General features: G+C 41.6%; 2 protein-coding genes across 3 annotated transcripts; one reads left to right on the plus strand and one right to left on the minus strand.

The window, feature by feature from the left end:
• Window positions 1-249: 249 nt before the first annotated feature.
• Window positions 250-14,595, minus strand: LOC106588206 (palmitoyltransferase ZDHHC3). Of its 2 annotated transcripts, none has more exons than XM_014176970.2 (7): window positions 14,020-14,595; window positions 8,636-8,970; window positions 8,090-8,214; window positions 7,169-7,265; window positions 6,769-6,850; window positions 6,235-6,365; window positions 250-5,858 (listed from the first exon to the last, which is right to left on the minus strand). In XM_014176970.2, exons 2-7 carry the CDS (start codon window positions 8,939-8,941, stop codon window positions 5,700-5,702), a joined length of 900 nt encoding a protein of 299 aa, XP_014032445.1. In that variant the 5' UTR covers window positions 8,942-8,970; window positions 14,020-14,595; the 3' UTR covers window positions 250-5,699. The 2 variants fall into 2 exon arrangements, with proteins under 2 accessions (XP_014032445.1, XP_014032444.1); XM_014176969.2 differs by having other exon boundaries at window positions 8,636-8,973.
• A 1,205-nt stretch (window positions 14,596-15,800) lies between these two features.
• Window positions 15,801-25,636, plus strand: exosc7 (exosome component 7). The gene is given in 8 exon segments (NM_001141420.1): window positions 15,801-15,884; window positions 16,082-16,183; window positions 16,311-16,405; window positions 16,522-16,687; window positions 20,573-20,643; window positions 20,793-20,916; window positions 21,086-21,241; window positions 25,478-25,636. Coding segments are annotated over 8 exon segments (876 nt in total). The 5' UTR covers window positions 15,801-15,827; the 3' UTR covers window positions 25,583-25,636.
• The last annotated feature ends 598 nt before the right edge of the window (window positions 25,637-26,234 follow it).

The raw sequence follows: 26,234 nt of genomic DNA on the forward strand, positions 1-26,234 counted from the left end.
GCGTGTAGATGATGAGCAGATAATTAGTTGAAGTTATTTGGTTAAAAGGTCAAACTGTAATGAGCTGGAAAAGGAAGCACCTTTTAAATATAAAATAATGTATTTTTGGAGAGCATTTAGTCTGATATGATAGTCAACTTTAGTCACAGTATTTGATAGTTAGGTCATTCTACGAAAATGGTGGGTTTCCTGTCCCGGCCTTATTCACCAGGAAAAACATTTAAAAGTGTGAGATAATGACACAAAAAATATTGTTTCAGGAGTCATGGTTTAGTAACATATTTTGAGTTTTTCTCCCTCTTTAAATGTCATAATACAAAGACAAGTATTATAGTTATTTAGTGGACTACTTAAAAACTGAAATATCAAATAAATATTACAAATAATTTACAAGTAATAGCTGTCCCTCAATTTCATGTCACTGGTGTTAAAATGTATAAAAACCACCACTTTGAGAAAAATGCAACATCCTTGCCAACTTCTTCCTGGGTCAAAGGTTCATTAGAGACAGGACTGTTTTGAAAAGCACATGGTGAGTGTGCACTCTCTCTTCATATGTTAACAATTTGATGATTAACTTGGTAATTTCATGTGAGGACTTAAGATGTGTCACACAGTTTATAGTAAGGGGAAAGGAAATACAATTGCACGATTAAGTGATTTATTTATCATTTAAGAAGTGTGGTTTGAGCTACAGTGGCCGCCGTCTTAGATATGCCATCTTGTCTGCAGATTTGTCACTATTGTTATCGTTCTTGCTGGTAACGCCAGTGACAATCAATAACACCACAAACTTTTTTCTCAAAGTAATGTTTTATAAAACCCTCAACAATTATATAAAAAAAATACTTATTAGCATGTTATTACTGTTTCAATATTGTAATCACATAATTAAAAAAGACTGAAATTACATTCTAGAAAGCCTGAATTGTCATCTAAAATATAGGTAACACCAGTGACAAAAAGGCAGCACAAGCATTTAAAAAAAATGTAAAGTTGTAAAAATATAAAAATATGTTAAGCTGTCATTTATGTTGATTTATAACGTTAAGTGGTTAACTATTATCTGACTATATGTTTTGATAAAATAAAATAATTAACATTTGTAAAAGTTTGCTGTCCAAAAAGCCACCATTTTCATAGTTATATAATAGAGTTATACCCAGTTATATGTGAGTCACTACAGAGCTTATAAGGGTCCATCAGTTCAAGTAGGAGATAGCAGTATTGAGATTTAGGTAGTTGAGTGTTCTGCTTTAAAATAAAAAAAAGGTACACCAACTCAGAAAGATATGGTAGTAGATTTGATTGAAGCATCTTAAACTTTAAAGTCACCTATTCATAAACAAATTAACTACTTAGAAAAAGTGACTGTCCGGCCTCTCGAGTGGAGCATCACAGTGCTTGAGGCATCACTACAGATCTGGGTTCGATCCCGGGCTGTGACACAGCCGTCTGGGAGACCCATGAGGCGGCGCACAATTGGCCCAGCATCGTCTGGGTTAGGGGAGGGTTTGGGCGGTCAGAATTTCCTTGACCCATCGCGCTCCAGCGACTCCTGTGGCGGGCCGGCTGCCTGCACTCTGACTTCGGTCGCCAGGTGTATGGTGTTTCCTCCAACACATTGGTGTGGCTGACTTCCGGGTTAAGCGTGCAGTGTGTCAAAAAGCAGTGCTGCTTGGTAGGGTCGTGTTTCGGAGGACGCATTGCTCTCTACCGTCTCCTCTCCCGAGTCAGTACGGGAGTTGCAGCGATGGGACAAGACTAACTACCAATTGGGGAGAAAAAGGGGTAAAAATAAAAACAAACAGGAAAGGTGACTGTCATGATAGTGTCATGCTGCTTTAGTGACTTCAAAGTTTATTTTATTCTTCCTAATACATTTTTTAAAAATCTATCAAATGTGGTCCATACACATTTCAAATGACACCCATGCCGTGCAAATGCACTCTGCATTCTCAATTAAGAGAGAAACATTTTTGTTTGATGAATACATAACCATTGTGTTCATTCAGCATGGCTTTGACAGTCTGTAAAATGCATTTTCATAAAAGGCAAAAGTTTCTGAAAGTTCCCCTGTGGCCTCAATGGTACATTCCACCATAAGCTGTACAAAATGATATGCAGGGAGGGTGAAAGAGTTCAGAGATTCCTCATTCGTAAGCCAGAAAATATGGCACCAAAAATATTCTACATGAGTTAGGCTGTGTCCCAAATGGCACTCTATTCCCTACACAGTACACTACTTTTGACTAGAGCCCTGTGGGAATGGAGCCCCAATTGGGATGTAGCCATAGCCATTCTGTTCATCACCAACAGCCCATACTCTTTCTATAGTAAGGCTTGTGAACTCACGATTGATTGTGTGATCATTTTCTCACAGACAAAGGCATTTTCACTGAAGTATCTGCTTTGAATGAAGCTTGTTTGTTTGCCATTGGTGCCCAATTGCTTTGAGCCAATCTACACCGTCTCTTAGACTGTCTCTAGGAGACCGGTCTGTGCCTTTTCATAGTGTGTGAACTAGTTAGCATTGTCCACAATGTTCTTTCAGGTTTCAGTGCACGTTTCACTGGCCTAAATGTCATTACCAATGTTTGTCCCGCAAAGCTTAGCTGTGCCAGATTCATAAACACAATGTCAAGCCGGTAGCCTGGTTTTGATATGACATTTAACAAATTCCATTTAGTGAACACAGGGGAATTACACTTAGCTGCATGCTTCTGTTCCAAAAAGTTCAATAATATGTACATTTGATTTACCAGTTTTGGAGTTATTCAGTGATCAAATGAAAATCTCAGAGGGCATTACAGTACTTTTTCTATAGAAACAGTTGTCACATACACCAGCCAGTAAGACATCATTCTACAACAGACAACCATCCACCATTGTCACCAGCCGCTACTGCAGTTGGACTCTCAATCCATTGTTGTTCCCAATCTCATCCTGTCATGACCTTTGGAGGGGACCCATCCTGCACATGGACATGACTGACAGTCTGTGAGAGGAAGCAGATACCCTATTAAGCTGATATTTAAGGTTACAGAGCTACAAAAATATCTTTACCCAACTGTCATTGTCCATGGTGTACTGTCCTATAAGCAAACATTTGGGGGGGGGACTGAGCAAATTTTAGGTGTTGTGAGCAGAAACTTGAACGTTGTGAGAATTTTGTGCAAGTTCCGGCACACGATTACAGTGAATACTGAGGCGGTACCCTTACAGTTTTAGACAGTAGCCAATAGGCTATTGTGGCTATTTGAGCATAATGTAGTCCTACCGACAAAACCAATGGAGCAAATCCCATAACATGTTCAGATAGAAATCAACAGCTATTTCTATGATATAGCCTACAGTAGTCTATGTGGTGTTCAATGCAGGCCTACAGTAGTCTATATGAGGTGTTCAGGTCTACAGTAGTCTGTATGTGGTGTTCAGGCCTACAGTAGTCTATATGAGGGGTTCAACACAGGCCTACAGTAGTCTATATGAGGTGTTCAGGCCTACAGTAGTCTATATGTGGTGTTCAATGCAGGCCTACAGTAGTCTATATGTGGTGTTCAATGCAGGCCTACAGGAGTCTATATGAGTTGTTCAATACAGGCCTACAATAGTCTATATGTGGTGTTCAGGCCTACAGTAGTCTATGAGGTGTTCAATACAGGCCTACAGTAGTCTATATGAGTTGTTCAATACAGGCCTACAGTAGTCTATATGTGGTGTTCAATACAGGCCTACAGTAGTCTGTATGTGGTGTTCAATGCAGGCCTACAGTAGTCTGTATGTGGTGTTCAATGCAGGCCTACAGGAGTCTATATGAGTTGTTCAATACAGGCCTACAGGAGTCTATATGAGTTGTTCAATACAGGCCTACAGTAGTCTATATGAGTTGTTCAATACAGGTCTACCGTAGTCTATATGAGGTGTTCAGGTCTACAGTAGTCTATATGTGGTGTTCAGGTCTACAGTAGTCTATATGAGGTGTTCAGGCCTACAGTAGTCTATATGAGGTGTTCAGGCCTACAGTAGTCTATATGAGGTGTTCAGGCCTACAGTAGTCTGTATGTGATGTTCAATGCAGGCCCACAGTAGTCTATATGTGGTGTTCAGGCCTACAGTAGTCTATATGTGGTGTTCAGGCCTACAGTAGTCTATATGAGGTGTTCAGGCCTACAGTAGTCTATATGTGGTGTTTAATGCAGGTCTACATTGCATTATACCTTTAAACATTTTTACATTATGAAGGGTTTGACATTAATTAATGACTTTTTACTTGGTCTGTAACACCATGGGCCAAATATGTACATTGCATGATGCAAGAAACCACTTTAGAAATAATCAACTATTATTACCATTCAGATAATTAGACAATGTAGCCTACCCCTCTGCCTACTGGCTCATTTCCATATTCAAGCCGGTCTCAAAATACAACACTGTCCCCTTTAATTAAGACACACATGCTTTTTACCTGACTAGTTTTCAAAAACAGCTTAAAGGGGCTGATATAATTAAGCAATAAGGCCTGAGGGGGTATGGTATATGGCCAATATACCACGGCTACGGGCTGTTCTTCAGCACGACGCAACGTGGAGTGCCTGGATACAGCCCTTAGCGGTGGTATATTGGCCATACACCACAAACCCCTGAGGTGCCTTACTGCTATTATAAACTGTTTACCAACGTAATTAGAGCAGTAAAAATACATGTTTTGTCATACCCGTGGTATACAGTCTGATATAGCTGTCAGCTATTCAGCATTCAGGGCTCGAACATCCCAGTTTATAATGTTGATTCAATCACAGAAAAAACGTTGATCTATGTAGTGCAAACTAATGAGGTGAACTCAGTGAAGTTCAATCTCTCGAGTCTGCGCGGCATGGCATTTCTTCTGTGCGGCAGTCCTGCAGGAGGTGAGCAGCCGCACATGCACGCTGCTTAGAGGGAGCATTGCCTATAAGGCAAAGAATCTGCAGCTTGCAGCAACAGATTTGACTGTTCTAAACAGCAAATGTAATGCCTTGTGGGTCGGTAGTACATCAACAGCGTGGCAACGGCACCAAGGCTATAGCTTATACCATTTAGGATACATTATGGAAAGGCTGATGTACTGCAACATTGGAAGAGAAAATATGCCTATCGGAACTGATCGTTTTCGTCCACTGAAAAGCCCATCTGAATTCAGCTCATGCGTTTGCTTTGTTTAGGCCTAGTCCTCAAACAGGACATGACCAAATACAGGAAATACTGTACGTTGGGTTTAAGAGTGTCTACCCTTTCTATCCCAATGGTAAAGTCTAGTTTATAGCCAAGTCAGATACAGTCTCTGGCTAGGTTACATCAATAAAGGCTTTCTTTAATGATAAACGTGAGAAAAGCAGAGACTCATTTTACAGTTGATGGTTTTGCAGGGCTTGGCTGTGATTGTGAACAGAAGGGAACAGAACGTATATTTCATACAGATATCAAAATCAACACCAGGCAAAGAAAGAAACCAAAATAAGTGACAAGTATTAAAAACGGGCAGATAAAGATTTTTTTTCACAAAGAAGATTTAAAAAAATGATCAAAAACAGAAAAGGAGAAGAAGTGTCAAGAGTTCATGCTCAGTGAAGTCAGGCGGTGGGAACACCATCGCCTCATCAGTCCGCACCCTGAAAGACAGGCTGGTAGCATGAGTGCTGGAGCTTGGCTTCTTCTTGTCAGACAACGTACTGGTAATAGTCTGCCTTCCCGTGGTCAGGGGTTGCAAAGGGACTTAGCCAGGCTATAGAGAACGGATGGCCAAATACCACCCTCATGTTCATCCACTTTGTCCTTTTAACCCATCTTCTCTCCTCCTTTTTCAACTGCTCTATGCCCTGTAGATAAGATCCAACAGGCAAAACATCAGGAGACCATGTGTCTCAAAATGATCCTAGCTTCTTATAGATCTTGGGGACAGTTCCATCAAGAAGCTGAATAAAGCCATGTGCAATCTGGATCTAATAACTCAGCAGCATGGTTGGGGCCAATTCCATTTCAATTCAGGAAGCAAACTGGAATTCTAATTCCAATTGTCCTCAACGCTTTTCCATGACAAAAAATGGAATTGGAATTCCAGTTGACTTCCTAAATGTTAAAATGGAATCAACCCCAAACCTGCTGAGCAGCGATGGTTAAGAAGGAAGAGGGGAACATTGAGTGGGGGAGTGAATGGGAGCAAAGGGATGCTGGTAGTGTGTTCAGGTCACTTACCGTCTCATCGGTACAGATGGAATGGACCTGGGTCCCAAACATCACTGAGGTGAAAATGAGGAAGAGGAGTCCCTCAAAGCACAGGAAGATGAGGAGGATGACGGTCGCAGGAGGAGAGAATGTACTGCACTCTGGGGAGGGCCGAGGGAAAGAAGGGAGAGAAGAGGTGTAAACTGGAGGGCACTGATAGTCTGGAAACTGAGGAGAGGGGTGCTGGATTCCTTCTCATCAGGTAAGTATTATCTTAGGGGGCAGGAGAGACAAAGGTTGATATCCTGTATGTGTCATTGACCAATTAAGTCATGCTTTAACAAAGAGAGAGTCAAAGGATGTGAAAGGAGAAGAATCAGGGAACTGGAAAGGAAAACAACATGACACTTATGAAGTAGTGGAAATAAATAATTACAAATGGAAACCACAACACCAAATCCATGAAATGTGTTTCTCTGTTGCGGAATAACCACGCAAAGTTAAACACAGTATGGTGGATTTGACAGAGCATGCTAACGCATAGCTGAACAGCATGGTACTCACTCGTCCAGTCTGACTCAAAGCAGAAGATAAAATGGAAGGCCACCATCACCAGGGCATGGAGGGATATCAGTGCAATGTACATCTGAAGGGAGACAAATATTACATCATCAGGTAACACAGTAGTAACATTACATCAGTTAACCATGCAGTGCTCTTATTTTGAAAAAGTATTTATCATAATTTGGTCAAGATTTTGGACATAATGGAATAATGTGTTGTATTGATGAATGTGGGCGAGAATTTGCAGGTCTGTAGGAGGACATTTGAATTAGTCAGCATTAACTGTAAGGTATGATTGCTGGAGACAAGTAGCAGCACCTCATGTGCGTGAGTCAATAACAGCTTGTGGTGAATGTATGTTCGAGTAATAGCTGAGTAGCTCGAGGCTAAAAACACTCACTGTGAAAAGCACAAAGAATTTCTGGTTCTTCTCTCCTACGCAGTTGTTGACCCATGGGCAATGGTGGTCCATCTTCTTGATACAGCGTTTACACACACTGCGAGGGGCACACACACACACGAACATAACAGCATGGTGCAGCCACATAGAGAAGAGGCCTGGAAACACAAGCTGCTCCTTCTGGAAGCATGAAGACCAGCCACAACGCCTAGTTAATTCAATCCAGCAATTCAAAACACGCACACCAACACAGCAGAGTGAGTGGAGAGATCCTCCACTCCTTCTAGCCTTAGCTGCATGGTGCACACTGTCTGCGCCCCAAATGGCACTCTAGTCCCTATAATGGCACACTATATAGGGAATAGGGTTACATTTGGGACAAACGACATGTTGACATTGTTGGAGGTGAGCGATGGGAATAACCTGCTGAACTGGACTGTACTCCCCCATCACACAGGGGAGTCACGGCGGAGATATATTATTGAAGTGAGAGGGTAGCAGACTGACAACTCAACTAGGCCCTGACACATCATCAGCAATCATCTGCCATATGGAGCTGCAATATGCTTTAATAGAGGTGCTCTGATGCCATGGTATTCTCTGAAGGTGGAACAAGTGTTACAGTACGGTGTCATGATATTTATACTATATGGTCACATCAATTCACATTTTTTTGTTGCTACGTACTTTTTTTCCCAATTCCTACTTCAACTAATCCCTTTTCGTTTTAGCCATTGTCGTCCCCTTGAAACTAGGTTCAAGCACTTCAAAGTCCAGGGAACAACTCCTTAGCCATCCAGTAAGTACCAGTGGGTAGAAGTAATGCCGCAAGGCTGAGGCTAAACAACATTGGCAGGAGAGAACATTGGATGAAAATAAGTGTAACAGGACAGACTAGACTGCAGCAGTCCTGTACTGTACCTGCAGTGGTGAGCTCTGTCAGGCTTTATACTGCAGCACTTGGGACATTTGTAGACCACCTGACCGGGCTTGAGCTGCAGGCTCTCGATAAACTCCTTGGTGGCGTTCCCTTTAGGCACCGCACCCTGGGAGAGAGGCACGGGTTAGGACAGGGGCATTCACTCATATCTGAAACCTATCTGAAAACAATACACACAGTTCTGAAGGAGTTCTCTACAAGCAGGTTTTCTAGTGAAGACAACTTATTTCTAGACTGAAAGCACTGCATTTGACAGTTTAGCCTGAGAGTCCATTCACTGACTCACTGGGTGTTTCCCAATAAAATCTCCTTTCTCCTGAAGTGTGTACTCGTTCACCACTGCCCGCCAATCTAAAAGCATTGGATTGGTGGAGGCATGGGCTAGTAAGAATACCCACCATATTTTTTTATTCCAGTCATTCTCTTTCAAATCCGTGAAGGAAAGTGTACAACTGCATACTTGGGGGGGGGGGGGGAACAAAGCCACAGAATCACTGAGACAGACAGACAAAGCCAGCCAGACTAACCGGGTCTGTGCACATGGCCCGGGCGTGCGAAGCCAGAGCGAGGAAGGCGAGGGTACTGAACAGTGCCCCGTTGATTAGACTATAGAGCAGGTTCTTGGCGGGCAGCAGCATGACGAAGAGCACCACGAACTCGGCGTAGAAGACCAGGCACCAGGTGATGACGCCGCACACGATGCCGCAGCAGTCGCGGATAAACCACATGGCGTCGGAGCGGGGGCGGGTCGGGGGAGGGGCACAGTGCTCGGGCTGCAGGTAACCGGCTTGCCTCTCGATGTCCCTGCAACGGTGCGTCGGGCTCTTCTTCATTCTAGAACGGATGCAGCTCTCGCCACATGCTGCTGGGAAAAGGATTTGGATGGTTAGGAATAGGCTACAGATGTAGGTGTCAACGAAGTGATGTCTGATGTGCCAATGCATTTTCTATGTTGTTGGAATGTGCAGTTGTTGTAGTGTAAATATATAGAGGTGGTAAATGAGAAACTACAGGTGTATACAGAAGTGATAAGGAAGTGAAGTGTCAATGTTGCATTGACCGTACAGACAGTATTGTTGGAATGCGTTCGCTTTTCTATTATTTGTTGGAACGTGGCGTTGTAGACTGAAAACAAATGTTTGACTGAAAAGGCTAGAGACCTGTGTGTTGCATAATCTAAACGCATCTGAACTACGGCGACGTAGCAACGTTGACATGCAATTCAATCATCTGTGCAAACAGACAGTAACGGACAAAGGGAGTGAGTGGAGAGGAGAGTGAAGTTCCTGTTAGTCTGAGTATTCTAAAGCAAGTCAATTAGCCTGGTCAAAATGTCTCTGTGGTCAGTTTTGGCCCCCGTTTAGTAGAAACAGAATGTCAGGGTACTAAATATAGCTATATATGTCAAACAATATGAAGAAAAAAAAAACAAGTTCACAAAAACCAGAGTATTCACTGCCTTTTCAAATGTATTTATCAATCAAATGTATTTTATAAAGCCATTTTTACAAAAGCAGTTGCTACAAGGTGCTTATACAGATACCCAACATAAATCCCCAACGAGCAAGCAATGTAGATGTAGAAGCACAGTGGCTAGGAAAAACTTCCCCCTCTGAAATCTGGCCTACGAGAGGTCAGAATTACATCCATTGATGTGGCCAATTCAATCTCACTTTTATGATTAGCCAGACTAGCTTAATTGAGCTTTAGCCTATCGGCTTTGAGGGGAACCCTGGTCCAACTGACATTCCTGCCAAAATTGTTTTCATATCATGTTTGTAAAAGCATCCCTAACAGCCAGGGATATAGGCCAGTGAGTAAGTAGCCTCATAGTGACAATCAACATGAGATAAACACATTACTACACACACAAATGCACAAGACCACACAGTGCCCTCCCCCATCCTCTGGTTGTCTCCAACATACACGACAGTATTGTAGCCTGGTTAGTGCCTAGCGACAGACTCTGGACAGTCTGCCGACACACAACAGGCTTCGAGCCCACCTGCTGTGTTAGTGGGCATGATGTCCAGTCTGGCCATGGCTATCATTTTCCCCACTCAGCCCAGACATTACCATCTGCTGCTGATAGCCTGGATGTGTTAGCATAGCAGTAACTGCATCTAGCTAATTCACCGGGTCAGTGTGTCACTCTCTCTCTCTCACACACACACACACACACACACACACACACACACACACACACACACACACACACACACACACACACACACACACACACACACACACACACACACACACCCTGCAAATTGGGCGTAGCGAATAGCCAGAATGCAAGGATCCCTCTATGGATTTGATAAGCGCAGGTGTGGAATGTTTGCGTTAGCCTAGTTAATCATAAAATCATGATGCATATAATTTGTTTTGTCAAACAGCCAACAATTGAAAGGCCTTTGCTCCTATCCCTAAAATTAATTCAGTTTGAGTCATTTCTGGTAAAACTTGCTTTAGACAAAGGAAGTGGAATGCTAATATCTCGTAGGGGTTGTTCCATGTCATTTCAGCAAGCCATGACACCCACCATCTCAGATTGTTCTGAAATCATTTCTGTTGTTAGAAACATGTAAGATCTGCATTCCTGCAACATTATTTTACTGAAATATAATGATCTGAGAAATTAAGTAGATTGATTGCCCCAAATTGGCCATTTTAACTTCTAGGATTCATATAACATTCAATAAATATAGTACCTAACATCTGATTTAGACCAAAACATTTTCTAACAATGAGTAAGACATGAGGAATCCAAATAGGGTCAAAAGCCACCCCCCACCCCAACGAGTATACAGTATCAGTTCTCCATGTCTGACAAGTAGTATGGAGCTGTGGCTCTGAGTATTGTTTCTTCATCCTATGTAATTGTTCTCAGTGAATCCTGATATTACTAGGTTCTGACCACTAGATGGAAGAACACCATCTAGTGGTCAGAACCGGGTAATATCAGGACGCAGGATGGGACATAAACCTAACAACTTTAATGACTCATTTCTCTGAACAGGGGGAAACTAGTATTTCCTAAATATATTTCCTAAATATTGGTGCATTACGGTAATAATAAGCAGGTTTTGGTAATTAGTGTTTCAGTTTGCCATTAAACTGTACTGAGCTCTATTAGAGATTCAGTAACCCAATACGTCATCAAACTGTACTGAGCTCTATTAGAGATTCAGTAACCCAATACATCATCAAACTGTACTGAGCTCTATTAGAGATTCAATAACCCAACACGTCATCAAACTGTACTGAGCTCTATTAGAGATTCAGTAACCCAATACGTCATCAAACTGTACTGAGCTCTATTAGAGATTCAGTAACCCAATACGTCATCAAACTGTACTGAGCTCTATTAGAGATTCAGTAACCCAATACGTCATCAAACTGTACTGAGCTCTATTAGAGATTCAGTAACCCAACACGTCATCAAACTGTACTGAGCTCTATTAGAGATTCAGTAACCCAATAGATCATCAAACTGTACTGAGCTCTATTAGAGATTCAGTAACCCAATACATCATCAAACTGTACTGAGCTCTATTAGAGATTCAGTAACCCAATAGATCATCAAACTGTACTGAGCTCTATTAGAGATTCAGTAACCCAATACGTCATCAAACTGTACTGATCAAACTGTACTGAGCTCTATTAGAGATTCAGTAACCCAACACGTCATCAAACTGTACTGAGCTCTATTAGAGATTCAGTAACCCAATAGATCATCAAACTGTACTGAGCTCTATTAGAGATTCAGTAACCCAATACGTCATCAAACTGTACTGAGCTCTATTAGAGATTCAGTAACCCAACACGTCATCAAACTGTACTGAGCTCTATTAGAGATTCAGTAACCCAATAGATCATCAAACTGTACTGAGCTCTATTAGAGATTCAGTAACCCAATACATCATCAAACTGTACTGAGCTCTATTAGAGATTCAGTAACCCAATAGATCATCAAACTGTACTGAGCTCTATTAGAGATTCAGTAACCCAATACATCATCAAACTGTACTGAGCTCTATTAGAGATTCAGTAACCCAATAGATCATCAAACTGTACTGAGCTCTATTAGAGATTCAGTAACCCAATACATCATCAAACTGTACTGAGCTCTATTAGAGATTCAGTAACCCAATAGATCATCAAACTGTGTCACTTGTTAATCCCAAATTATTTGCATAAAACAACATCTTAATGCAATCGACTAAAATACCTCTTATTTTAGCATAAGTACTGTAATTATGTGCATGTATTTTCAAACGTCAAAAGTGGACTTAAGCATGAAAAAAATGCCTCTTTTTAGAAAAAGTAATTTCTCAAGTCTTTCAAATGTATTTAAAATGAGACACTGTGCCATAAACTAGGCATCTTAGTATTCAGAATGATAGTTGATTGTTGCAAATGCATAATGGTTTTCTAATTCAATTTGCTACTGCTATGGTTAACTGGTTTCTGAGAATCACCCGGTGGGTGTTGAAATCCTCTTTCTTGTGCTTTTTGAGGTGGAACAACCCATAAGCGAATCAATGTTGAGAGATGACTGAGCGTCACTCCCGTAAGAGTGAACAAAGCTAACAGTATCTTGTACAACATCATAAATACGGTTTCATAGAAACCCAATAAGTCAGGAACGTCACAGAAACGTTGCACTATATCATCTCTTAATGCTTCATAAATCCAGTGACAATCTGTTACCAAGGACAATACTACATAATGAAGTCACTATAGCTACTATGGCATTTGTACACATAAGCCAAAGCACTGTCAAGAAAAACACTTCCAAGCAAGCGTCGATTAGCTATTATGTGCTAAATCAATGCTCTTTTGTGGTTGGCTGGAAGGGGGAGTGTATAAACTACTCCTTCACTGAATGACATGCTGCTGTTATTCTGAATGAACTGATTTGATTTTAGTATCATCTTTGTCTTACAGCAGAAAGTCCTTTTACAAAACTGCCATTCTATTCTGCCGTTCCAGACAGCAATAGTTCATTTCTTTATTTAACTAGGCAAGTCAGTTAAGAACAAATTCTTATTTACAATGAGGGCCTACCCCGGCCAAACCCTAACTACGCTGGGTCAATTGTGCGCCGCCCTATGGAACTCCCAATCACATTTAGCCTAAGTTTCAGAATACAACTGATACTCAACCATTAATAAACATAACGGCATATAATGTCAAATAGATGACTTCAATGTACCATTTGCAGAAGACTGGAGTGTGAGCACTACACTGTATGAGTGCTATACCGCTGAACGAGACATCCGTTTAATACATGATTTATAGGGATGCAGGACGACCTGCTGCTTGGATGCCTCCAAACAGTAATTAATACAACTGAGGAATGATGGCAGACACCAAGGAAGAGAGGATGGGAGTGGAGGAGAGGTGAGTCTCAATAGGACGAAATAGCAGTTAACAGGCTGATGAGACTTCCGTTTATAACCTCTGCTGGCAGTGGCTGACTGACAGCTGAAAATATACTGCTAACCTAGCCGAAAGGCCGGCAGATGGCGATATCGATCTGCTATTGATGGTACTAACCCTATCCATTTATTTTGACATTTCCTAACAAAACACCTTACACTGAGTGTAATAGTAAGATGACAAATTGAATAAAACTGGTCTTTTGATCAGTTAACCTTCTATGTTAAGTCACAATCACTGTTATTGAGCTAGAATAATATGGTTCATTAGCTAATGCAACAAATCTCGATTCCGCTGTCAGATTCAGAATATAACGCGAGCTAGCTTCGTAGCTCCAATGATTAGCAATGGTTTCACAGGTTTTATGGCTTTACTTACTTAGTTAGCTCATTTGGTTAGTTTAAAATGAGACGCTGTGCCATAAACTATGCATCTAGTAGAAACAACCATGATGGTTTCAACTCACCTCTTTCCTGGTTGAGGAAATACTTTTCAAAGAGAAACGTTACTCTGTTTGACTGTCTGGCACGGAAACGTTAGCTAGGTAACGTTACACCATTCACAACAGTAAATCGTAGCTGATTATATCACGTTAGCTAGTTTACGTTCACTAGCTAGTTATCCTTGCTAGTGTGGAGGTAGTTAGCACTACCCCTTGTTGTGTCTCACTATTCACGCTTGACGTATCGAGTCCATCGTTAAACTACAAAACCACATAGTTTCAAGATGTCCTGTGATTCATTTGGAAATGTCCATAAGTGCAGACCTAACGTTACTAGTTAGGTGGGTGGATGCCTGTTTCCCCATTACTCAATATAGAAAGCGCTCTCTGGCAAGCAAGAAAAAAATCTGAGGAGAAAACAGGAAGTACCCTGCCTTCCATGCGCAACACTTCTGTGCGCTCCAAAGGTTATCTGGCGTTCCAAGCACCTGAACATGCCCCTTTCGTTATCAGTATATTTGTTGCCTCTCCAAGCACATCTAGGAACAGATTTGCCTACCCCAATCCCAAACTCAATCCCAAAGAACTGCATCTAAAAATCGATGTAGGATATTAAGTGTAGCTAATGGCCCCAAAGGCCGGCAGATGGTGATATTGAGTCGTTTTAGTGTAACGTCCAAAGCGAATGCATGCAGCTAGCTATTTAGTGTATAACACATATATCCTCCATGGACCAGTTTGTACATAAATCGAGTCTGAATTGAGAATGTTTTAATGATGAGAATGCGGAAAATATGGGTACTTTCTTTATGAAACACATTTTCCACCACCATGTAAGAGTGGCTAATGGTAGTTTTTAACTTTTGAATTTTTTAACATTTTTATTCATTTTAGCAGACGCTCTTATCCAGAGCGACTTACAGTAGTGAATGCATACATTTCATACATTTTTTCTCCGTACTGGTCCCCCGTGGGAATCGAACCCACAACCCTGGTGTTGCAAACACCATGCTCTGCCAACTGAGCCACACGGGACACTGTACTTCCTGATGATGTGCCACGCTTTCAGCCAGGGGTTGTATTCATGACAGAAACATTTACCATTTAAGAACCAAACCAGAGAAAACTGAACAAAACGGGGAGGGTTCTACCTGAATTTGTCCAATAGAAACTCTCGTTTGCGTTTTCTGTTTGGAGTAAACGGTTTGCAACAGAATCAGCATAATGATTACACCCCAGGACTAGCATTCATAGGCATTAGCTGCTCCAGCATGGTTATGGAAAGTGGTGTTTCATAAGGAAATGACGTCAATTTCCCCTGTTTTTTTCTCACCATGAAATCGAGTTGAGGAGGAAATCGAAGCCTTTGCAGCCTGAATGGAGAATGTTTTATGTTTGAACCGGTCCACGGGGATTCAAGTGTAGCCTGCTGCATGGGCTCCCTTTGGACAGTACGATGAAACGACTCAATATCGCCATCTGCCGGCATTTGGGCTATGCCTCTAACTCAATTTAAACTCCAACTGCACTATAAAGTAGTCTTTTGCAAAATATCATCCCTCGCCTACTTTTATGTAATAACTATAGCTATTTGGTTCATAAAAATGGCCAAGTTAAAACATAGCAGTAATCAAAGAAATATCGATCTTAAAATTGTCTGAGTTTGAATTCATAACAAGCTAAATCATTGACATGTTATCTAAAAGGAGCAACACTGGATAGTTTCTGCCACTGAGGTATAATAAGAAGCTGAGTTTTATCTGCGCCTTTTTGCCGCTCTTTGATGACGTAGCCAGCGGAAGAACACATGTGGTGTTTTAGTGCAACGCATCATGGCTACTGTACAAGTCAGTGAGGCTGAAAAGGTGTATATTTTGCATGGTGTACGGGTAGGTGGTATTCTGAAAGATATTGCTACGTGCTCTTGTTCAGTTGACCTTTTTGCGCGAATTCATTGTTTTATGGCTAGCTGTCTTTCTTTACCACAGCGAAAGGCATCCTTTTGACATAGCTAGCTAACAAGCTAACGTTAATGCCAAATTTGACAAGATATTGTTCTTATGTTCTATGGTCATTTTTTCACCAGGATGACTTACGGGTTGATGGACGAGGATGCGAGGACTACAGACACATGGAGATTGAGACAGAAATGGTGTCAAATACAGATGGCTCAGCCAAAGTGACACTGGTAATTTAAATGCTCCTTGCAAAACAATGTTGCACATCAAAAAGCTAACAGTGCAATCTCACATGTCAGACAGTGAGATACATGTATCATATCCCTGCATTCAATATATGTGTCTTGTCCCTTGTAGGGGCATACAGACGTGCTAGTGGGAGTCAAAGCTGAAATGGGAAAGCCAAGGCCCATGGTCCCAGGTGAAGGCTACCTGGAGTTTTTTGTTGATTGGTAAGTGCATTGTTGTTTTGGTTGGAGTACAGTATAATTCTAATATGAGAGACACTGGTGGTAGTGTTGTAACAAGTCATCTATGATGAATCGCCCTCTTCTTGTACCCCTACTAGCTCTGCCAATGCCACACCAGAATTTGAAGGTCGGGGTGGTGATGAGCTGGGCATGGAGTTGAGCAACACCCTCTACAAAGTGTTCAACAACAGATACAGTGTGGACCTGAAAAGCCTCTGCATCAGCCCAGGGGAACACTGTTGGGTGCTCTATGTGGACGTGCTGGTGAGTGACTGACACGGCAACGGGGCCTCAAAGTAGAGGTCTTAACAGGTTCCAAAATGGATCTGTGGCTTTCCCACCCGACACGATATGCATCAATTAAATATTTTTTCAAACCGTTCCGAATGGACCCAAGGACAGTCAGACCCATTCCGAAAAGGCCTGTGGCAAAACCGACCCGTGCCGTTTTGGATCCAAGAGACCCGTTCAGATCTGAGTAGAAAGAAACCTCCAACCTGGTGCTACCAGCACCCTCAAAAGAACGATATTGGCCAAATGATCCACAGTTACATGTCCTTAACTGCCTATAACAAATTACAAAAAACTATTTGTTTTGTCGTGTAGCATATTCAAAACTTCATAGCCGATTGTTTTATTGGTTTTTACTTTCCTAAAACAATAATTGTCGACCTCACGGTTCAGATGTATGAGATTTGAGCGCTAAATGCTTTGGGGCATTGCTTGCATTTAGGCCTATAGTCCACTGTAGGATATTGATATTTAAAAAAAAATAATAATAATGAAAGAAGAGAAGCTTAGGCCTTAGAGAGATGCCGGCTCCGTGTTCCCAACACCACTATGCATTCTTTATCCTTGTCAGATAGGCTATTGCTGCTATACAGATAAAGGTGTACAGAAGGAGGCAAATTCGTTAATTTTTAATCCGATTATTGTGTTTTTTTTTAAATAAAGATAAGCATTACATCTTCAATGAATAAAGGAGGAACTCTGGTAGGCCTAAAACATTCTTCCTCACTGCAAGTTCAACAGCAGGTGTCAATTGAAGCTCTGGTGCCAGGGGCGGATTTAGTGATTTGGAGGCCCCAGGCGAGGGCCAGTCTGATTGTCCAACAAATCACTTCAAAATGTAGGTCACATTTTACATGTTCATCCAAAATAATTCCAGCATCCAAATAGTTCACTGTGCACCTGCCAGCTTTTCTTCAAATCGCAAGTGGCTGAAACTACTGTATCTCACCGGAGAAAGCATCCGAACAAGCGAAACGGCGCCCCTCTGTCTTACTATATGTAGCCCATGTATCTGATTTTTGTCTGGCCCCCAAAAATTGTATTACATGCTATACTCTTTTTAGCCAGACAGCATCGATACATGGACTACACATGCATATCATTTGCCTTGACGATGATGGCAGTATTATCAGCAGCACCTGTCTTTTTACAAAAGAAATGTGTATTGTATACCCCTCTAAATACCCTTAGAGTCTAAGGGCCCGGGGCTGGATTTCTCCTAAGCTAGCCTCTTTGACAACCAGGCTTCCTTAATACGGGTAAGCCTGGGGAGGTTTAGGGGGAGGTTTATGGCAGAAAAATTGCTAAAAAGGGTGGAGACGCGATGTAAATCAGTGACCCCCGCGCTACATGTCAAACCAATCAAATGCCTTGCTTGGGCGAATCTCCAATAGTGCTCAGTAGATTAATGTCGCAGGTGCAACAGTGTGTGCATATTCGTTTTACAGTCTATGGCGGGAAACCGCTGATTAAAACCTCAGCAAATGTTGGCGTATGTCGATTTTTGTGTATAGAGCACACTTCTGACAAGACAGATTTATATTTTTCCTCCAGGTGTTCTTTCATTTTCTGCAATGTTGCTAACTAGCGTACGGAACAACTCTCTGCAAAATGTCCCTCCCGGTCTGGAAACAGTGACAAACCTAACACGTAGCACCAACAGGCATGTGGGGGGAGGGTTCTTAAAATGTAACATCCAATCAAAATCTTGCTGCTGGGAGCCAACGGACCATTCAAACCGTTTTTGCAATTCTCCAGACCTCCCAAGGGAGGCGTGACAGCGATGTGATTTTGGAGGTATTGCGATGCTTCTACTAAGCTAAAATGTGGAATTGTTTTAAGATGTTCATATCAAGGATAAGTTGGCTATCTGATTTAGAGTTTTAGGATTCCTGTAGGTATACTTTTTTAATGAAACATTGAATTTGGCCTAACTGCCATTAGCCCATAGAAGTACATTGAATAACAGATTCATACATGGGGGGGGGACAGTCACAAATGTAATCAAAAGGAAGAATGTTTAAGTGTCTGTCCTATATCTGAGCGAGATATGGGAAAAAAACGTTTTTAACCGTGGTTTTAGCTGTGTACCTTTGACGTGGAGATGCCCTATTCACTTCCATACATTTTTTGGTCCTGTACCGGGTTACCTTCAGACTAGTCCTGTGGCACTTGTGGGGTTTTTAGAGCAAAACGGAGGGAGTCTTTCCATAGAGGTATCATATTATTTTTTTATAAACTGGGTGGTTCGAGCCCTGAATGCTGATTGGCTGAGAGCTGTGGTATATCACGTGTATGACAAAACATGTATTTTTACTGCTCTAATTAAGTTGGTGAACAGTTTATAATAGCAGTAAGGCACCTCTGGGGTTTGTGGTATATGGCCAATATACCACGGCAAGGGCTGTATCCAGGCACTCCACGTTGCGTTGTGCTTAAGAACAGCCCTTAGCCGTGGTATATTGGCCATATACCACACCCCTCAGGCCTTATTGCTTAAGTAGACCAAACCATTCGGACACTGCAGACGTTTTAGTGACAAGACTGAATTTCGAGATGTCGCCTGGTCTGACAAACACAGCTGTAGTAAAGCCACCTTCCACTGCAGATGTGGAATGCCGACATCGGCAGATGCGGTGGATTGAAGTGCAGCCCATGTATAAAAAAAACTCTATCTTTAAAAGACAGATTTTGAGTGGGATGTTTTGGTTATTTATTGTCTCGAGGAGCATAGTGGACCTCAAGCGGATAAATTATTATATATACAGTACCAGTCAAAAGTTTGGACACCTACTCATTTAAGGGTTTTTCTTTATTTGTACTATTTTCTACATTGAAGAATAATAGTGAAGACATTAACTATGAAATAACACATGGAATCATGTAGTAACCAAAAAAAGTGTTACACAAAAGGTTTTTCTTATTACTGGTAGGTCCCTATAGTAGACCTACCAGTAATTCTATTTTATTGCTACAAATACAGCATTACAGTTGGAACTTAATTAGGCCAAAGAAAATCTCTCGGAATGAAATAAAAACACTACTTGCATATTTAAAGAACTGGTTTAAACTTTCACAAAAGTTTTGAACAGGCTAGGCCTATATTGCAGCAATTACCAACAAAGGCGAGTTCCCAATGTAGGCCTACGAATGACAGCAATAGGCTAATGATATTTATTTTACAACAGGCCTACTTCAGTAGCGGTGCGTGGGTAAAATCACTGGGGAAGTCGAGCCAGAAAATGTAAAGGCATATTAAAATATGTGTTGTGATAATTGCGTTGTTTGGTCTATAATCTGTTAGTTCATATACTGTACCTTGCGACCGTGATATATAGGCCTAAAAATACAGTGGCAGAATACATTCAACCACACCTTTGTTTCATCACACAAACTGGAGAGCGACCTCTGTCCAGTGAAGTCCACAAAGCATATTGCATGTAACAAATAGTTGCATGACCTACTAAACAACTATTGATTTAGAACCACGGAGAGTTAACTGCAAGTCGCAAAGAAAACAGGAGCTGCCTCCACTATTCCAGCACCATTTCAACATCATCAAATCGCCTCTGCTTAGGCTAATAGTGACAATTAAAAGATAACAAAAACAATTTAGTCCAATCAACTTAGAATTAGTGCATTCATGTTAGGTGAGTGAGACAACATATCACCATCAGGGGGGGGGGCAGGAAAGAGAAGAGCTTTGACTGAGCTGAGCGGGAGCTGCCCTCCGTAGGGCTGGGAGAGCCAAGAGACCAGAGGTGGCAGTAGTGCTCGGGTTGGGATGTAGGGTTTGCGCATATTTAAAATATATATATGTATGTATGTGAAGTCATCACTTTTTGTTTTGTTTCTCAGCTCCTGCAGTGTGATGGAAATCTTTTTGATGCCATCTCTGTTGCCATTAAAGCAGCTCTCTTCAATACAAAGTAAGGCACTAAGCTTCAGTTACCATTTTGCTCATTAAATTGCAATAAATAGATGCTGTGATTTCATAAAGTCTGTCCTACAGCGCTCAAACAATAGAACATCTAGTCCTGAGTCAAACACTTTCTTCACCTTCCCTCTCTCCCAACAGAATTCCCAAAGTGCACATCTCTGAGGATGAGGAAGGAGGGAAGGAAATCGAGCTGTCAGACGACCCCTATGACTGCATGCGACTCAATGTGGAGAACGTTCCCTGCATCGTGACCTTGTGCAAGGTGGGTTCGGTCATTCACATGGCAACACCTGCTGAGACGGTATTATTAGTGTAACAAATCGCATCATTTACATGAGTTTAGTTTAGACAAAGGATAGTAAGCTGGACGGTTTTGTCCACAAATGATGGTTAGTCACATATTATTTGTGTGTGTCCTCGTCTCACTCCAGGTGGGCCATAGGCACGTGGTGGATGCCACGCTGCAGGAGAAGGCGTGTTCAGTGGCCAGCCTAATCATCTCTGTCACACGCAAGGGGACGGTCACCTGTGTCAGGAAGGTGGGGGGAGGCAGCCTGGACCCAGAGAGCATCTTTGAGATGACAGAGGTGAAATAGGATGCCTGTGCTCTTTTTCATACCATCTGTCCTCACCCAGGCAAAGTTATTAGCATAGAATGTTCAGTTGTATCAAAGTTTAACCTTATCAGCACAACACAAAGTTGGTTACACAATTACACCTTTTGTGTAGAGGAAATTCATGAAGTGTGTGTGAATGTACAGTTTATTTTGTTTATGTGAATGCATTGCAATGTACAGTGCATTCGGAAAGTATTCAGACCCCTTCCCTTTTCCACATTTTGTTACGTTAAAGCCTTATTCTAAATTGGGGATTTTTTTTTTAATCCAATCTACACACAATACTCCATAATGACAAAGAGAAAACGGGTTTTTAGATATTCTTGCAACTGTGTTAAAAATAAGACACACAAGTATTCAGCCCCTTGCTTATTCACATAATTATTAAGATCCTTTGCTTTGAGCACCGAAATTGAGCTCGCGTGCATCCTGTTTCCGTTGATCATCCTTGAGATGTTTCTACAACTTGATTGGACATGATTTGAAAAGGCACACACCTGTCTATATAAGGTCCCACAGTTGACTGCATGTCAGAGCAAAAACCAAGCCATGATGTCGAAGGAATTGTCAGTAGATCTCCGAGACAGGATTGTGTCGAGGCACAGATCAGGGGAAAGGTACCAAAACATTTCTGCAGCATTGAAGGTCACCAAGAACACAGTGGCCTCCATCATTCTTAAATGGAAGAAGTTTGTAACCACCAAGACTCTCCTAGACGTGGGCACCCGGCCAAACTGAGCAATCGGGGCAGAAGGGAAGGTGACCAAGAACCCGATGGTCACTCTGACAGAGCTCCAGAGTTCCTCTGTGGCGATGGGAGAACCTTTCAGAAGGACAACCATTTCTGTAGCATTCCACCAATCAGGCCTTTATGTTAGAGTGGCCAGATGGAACCTCTCCTCAGTAAAAGGCACATAACAGCCCTCTTGGAGTTTGCCAAAAGGCACATAAAGACTCTCAGACCATGAGAAACAAGATTATCTGGTCTGATGAAACCAAGATTGAACTCTTTGGCCTGAATGCCAAGCGTCACATCTGGAGGAAACCTGGCACCATCCCTGCAAAGTACAGAGAGATCCTTGATGATATCTGCTCCAGAGTGCTCAGGACCTCAGACTGGGGCGACGGTTCACTTTCCAACAGGACAACGACCATAAGCACACAGCCAAGACAATGCAGGAGTGGCTTCTGGACTAGTCTCTGAATGTCCTTGAGTGGCCCAGTCAGAGCCCGGACTTGAACCCGATCGAACATCTCTGGAGAGACCTGAAAATAGTGGTGCAACGACGTTCCCCATCCAACCTGACAGAGCTTGAGAGGATCTGCAAAGAAGAATGGGAGAAACTCCCCAAATACAGGTGTGCCAAGCTTGTAGCGTCATAACCAAGAATACTCAAAGCTGTAATCGCTGCCAAAGGTACTTCAACAAAGTACTGAGTAAAGGGTCTGAATACTTATGTAAATATGATATTTCTTTAAAAAAAAAGTTTTGTATATAGAACATTTTTGCGTGCCGGCGGAGATACAATCTTCGGCAAAATCATTCGCAAGGAGATTTCTGCAAAAATATTATTTGAAGATGAAGTTTGGGGTCACTTTGAAATGTCCTTGTTTTTGGAAGAAAAGTACTTTTTTTGCCAATTTAAAATAACATCAAATTGATCAGAAATACAGTGTAGACATTGTTAATGTTGTAAATGACTATTGTAGCTGGAAACAGCTTTTTTTAATACATACACATATGTATGTATGTATGTATGTATGTATATGTCTTTTTTTAATAGAATATCTACGTAGGTGTACAGAGGCCCATTATCATCAACCATCACTCCTGTGTTCCAATGGCACGTTGTTAGCTAATCCAAGTTTATAATTTTAAAACGATCATTAGAAAACGCTTTTGCGATTGTTAGCACAGCTGAAAACTGATTAAAGAAGCAATAAAACTGATTAAAGAAGCAATAAAACTGGCCACCTTTAGACAATTTGAGTATCTGGACCATCAGCATTTGTGGGTTCGATTACAGGCTCAAAATGGCCAGAAACAAATAACTTTCTTCTGAAACTCGTCAGTCTATTTCTTGTTCTGAGAAATGAAGGCTATTCCATGCGAGAAATTGCCAAGAAACTGTAGATCTCGTACAACGCTGTGTACTACTCCCTTCACAGAACAGCGCAAACTCTCTAAACAGAATAGAAAGAGTGGGAGGCCCCGGTGCACAACTGAGCAAGAGAACTAGTACATTAGTGTCTAGTTTGAGAAACAGACGCCTCCTTAGTCAACTGGCAGCTTCATTAAATAGTACCCGCAAAACACCAGTCTCAACGTCAACAGTGAAGAGGCGACTCCGGGATGCTGGCCTTCTAGGCAGAGTTGCAAAGAAAAAGCCATATCTCAGACTGGCCAATAAAAATAAAAGATTAAGATGGGTAAAAGAAGACAGACACTGGACAGAGGAACTCTGCCTAGAAGGCCAGCATCCTGGAGTCGGCTCTTCACTGTTGATGTTGAGACTGCTGTTTTGCGGGTAATATTTAATGAAGCCGCCAGTCATTTACAACATTAACAATGTCTACACTATTTCTGATCAATTTGATGTTATTTTAATGGACAACACATTTGCTTTTCTTTCAAAAACAAGAATTTCTAAGTGACCGCAAACTTTTGAACACACAGTACCAGTCAAAGGTTTGGACACGCCTACTCAATCCAGGGTTTTTATTTTATTTTTCCTAATTTTTGTAGAGTAATATTGAAGACATCAAAACTATGAAATGACACGTATAGAATAATGTAGTAACCAAAAAAGTGTTAAATCAAAATATATTTTGTATTTGAGTTTTGTCAAAGAAGCCACCCTTTGCATTCTCTCAACCAGCTTTACCTGGAATGCTTTTCCAACTGTCTTGAAGGAGTTCTCCAACTCATCCCAAACCATCTCAATTGGGTTGAGGTCAGGTGATTGTGGAGGCCAGGTCATCTGATGCAGCACTCATCACTCTCCTTGTTCAAATAGTCATTACACAGCCTGGAGGTGAGTTGGGTCATTGTCCTGTTGAAAAACAAATGATGACGCAAATCACATGGGATGGCATATTGCTGCAGAATGCTGTAGTAGCCATGCTGGTTAAGTCTGCCTTGAATTCTAAATAAATCACTGACAGTGTCAACAGCAAAGCACCATCACACCTCCTCCTCCTCCGTGCTTTACGGTGGGAACCACACATGCGGATGTCTATTCACCTACTCTGCCTCCACAAAGACACGGCGGTTGGAACCAAAAATCTCAAATTTGGACTCATCAGACCAAAGGGCAGATTTCCACTGGTCTAATGTCAATTGCTTGTGTTTCTTGGCCCAAGTCTATTCTTCTTATTGGTGTACTTTAGTGGTGATTTCTTTGCAGCAATTTGACCATGAAGGCCTGATTTCACACAGTCTCCTCTGAACATTTGATGTTGAGATGTGTCTGTTACTTGAACTCTGAAGCATTTTTCGGGCTGAAATTTCTGAGGCGGGTAACTCCTAATGAACTTATCCTCTGCAGCAGAGGTAACTCTGGGCCTTCCTTTCCTGTGGTGGTCCTCATGAGAGCCAGTTTCATCATACGGCTTGATGGTTTTTGTAGCTGCACTTAAAGAAACTTTCAAAGTTCTTGACATTTTCCGGTTTGACTGACCTTCATGTCTTAAAGTAATGATGGACTGTCGTTTCTCTTTGCTTATTTGAGTTATTCTTGCCATAATATGGACTTGGTCTTTTACCAAATAGGGCTATCTTCCGTATACCACCCCTACCTTGTCACAACACAACTGATTGGCTCAAACCCATTAAGAAGGAAAGAAATTCCACAAATGTAGTTTTTAACAAGGAACACATGTTAATTGAAATGCATTCCAGGTGACTACCTCATGAGGCTGGTTGAGAGAATGCCAAGAGTGTGCAAAGTTGTCATCAAGGCAAAGTGTAGCTACTTTGAAGAATCTCATTCAAAATATATTTTGATTCGTTTAACACTTTTTTTGTTGGTTACTACATGATTCTGTGTAATTTCATAGTTTTGATGTCTTCACTAGTATACAATGTATTTCATTTTTTTTAAATAAAAACCCTTGAGTGGGAGTGTCAGCTTTTGACTGGTACTGTGTGTGTATATATATCTCCAACACAAACATATTCTGATGCTCTGTTGTGTCTCTCTACAGACAGGGAAACGAGTAGGGAAAGCCCTCCACGCCCCCCTCATGCAGCTTCTGCAGGAGGAGGAGAGTCTGGGAAAGAAGAGACAGAAAGTGGGCTTTCTTGGTTAGCATCACTGTTTTTGTAAATGTTTGCTATTCTAATAAAGCATTTTTTATTTGTACAGTCTGTTTTTCCTTGTCTGTTTTCATTTATTTAAAGACTTATGCAATGTGTCTTCCTTACACATCAAAGCAGGGAAATTCTGAATCACCAATACAAATTGTGTATGAGTATTTTGAACAGTGTCTTCTTGGCATTCAAATGGCTCCAATAAAAACTAAAGTCCCTTACCTTTTGAGTCTTCCAGGTTGGGCAGGATTTCACAAATGTTCAGCATTAAGTGAAGTTAATATCAAAAGTGCTTATACTGTATATCTTTTAAACTGAATGTTTTTCTGTAATTGAGTAGATACAACTCTGAACGTCGCTGTGTCCTATTGTCCCTGCCACGTGTTAATGTCATCAGAGGAGCAGAAAGAGCACAGCTGAAAGAGCAGATGTGAGACTTGACCATTTCCACTGTGTAGGAACCCTGGCCTGGGGCGTCTGCTCTGAAAGAGCTACCACACAGCCTTCGACAACACCCCCTTGGGGGTGTAATCAGTACCCCCTTGTCCAAGGACTAGAACAACCATCTCAGCGACTACATCCACCAGCACATTGGCCCAGATGAGCTGATCTGGCTGGACATCAGCGACATGGTGACTGAAAGCAAATGGA

Source organism: Salmo salar, chromosome ssa27, assembly GCF_905237065.1.
Source record: "Salmo salar chromosome ssa27, Ssal_v3.1, whole genome shotgun sequence".
In the NCBI taxonomy this organism is placed as follows: domain Eukaryota; kingdom Metazoa; phylum Chordata; class Actinopteri; order Salmoniformes; family Salmonidae; genus Salmo; species Salmo salar.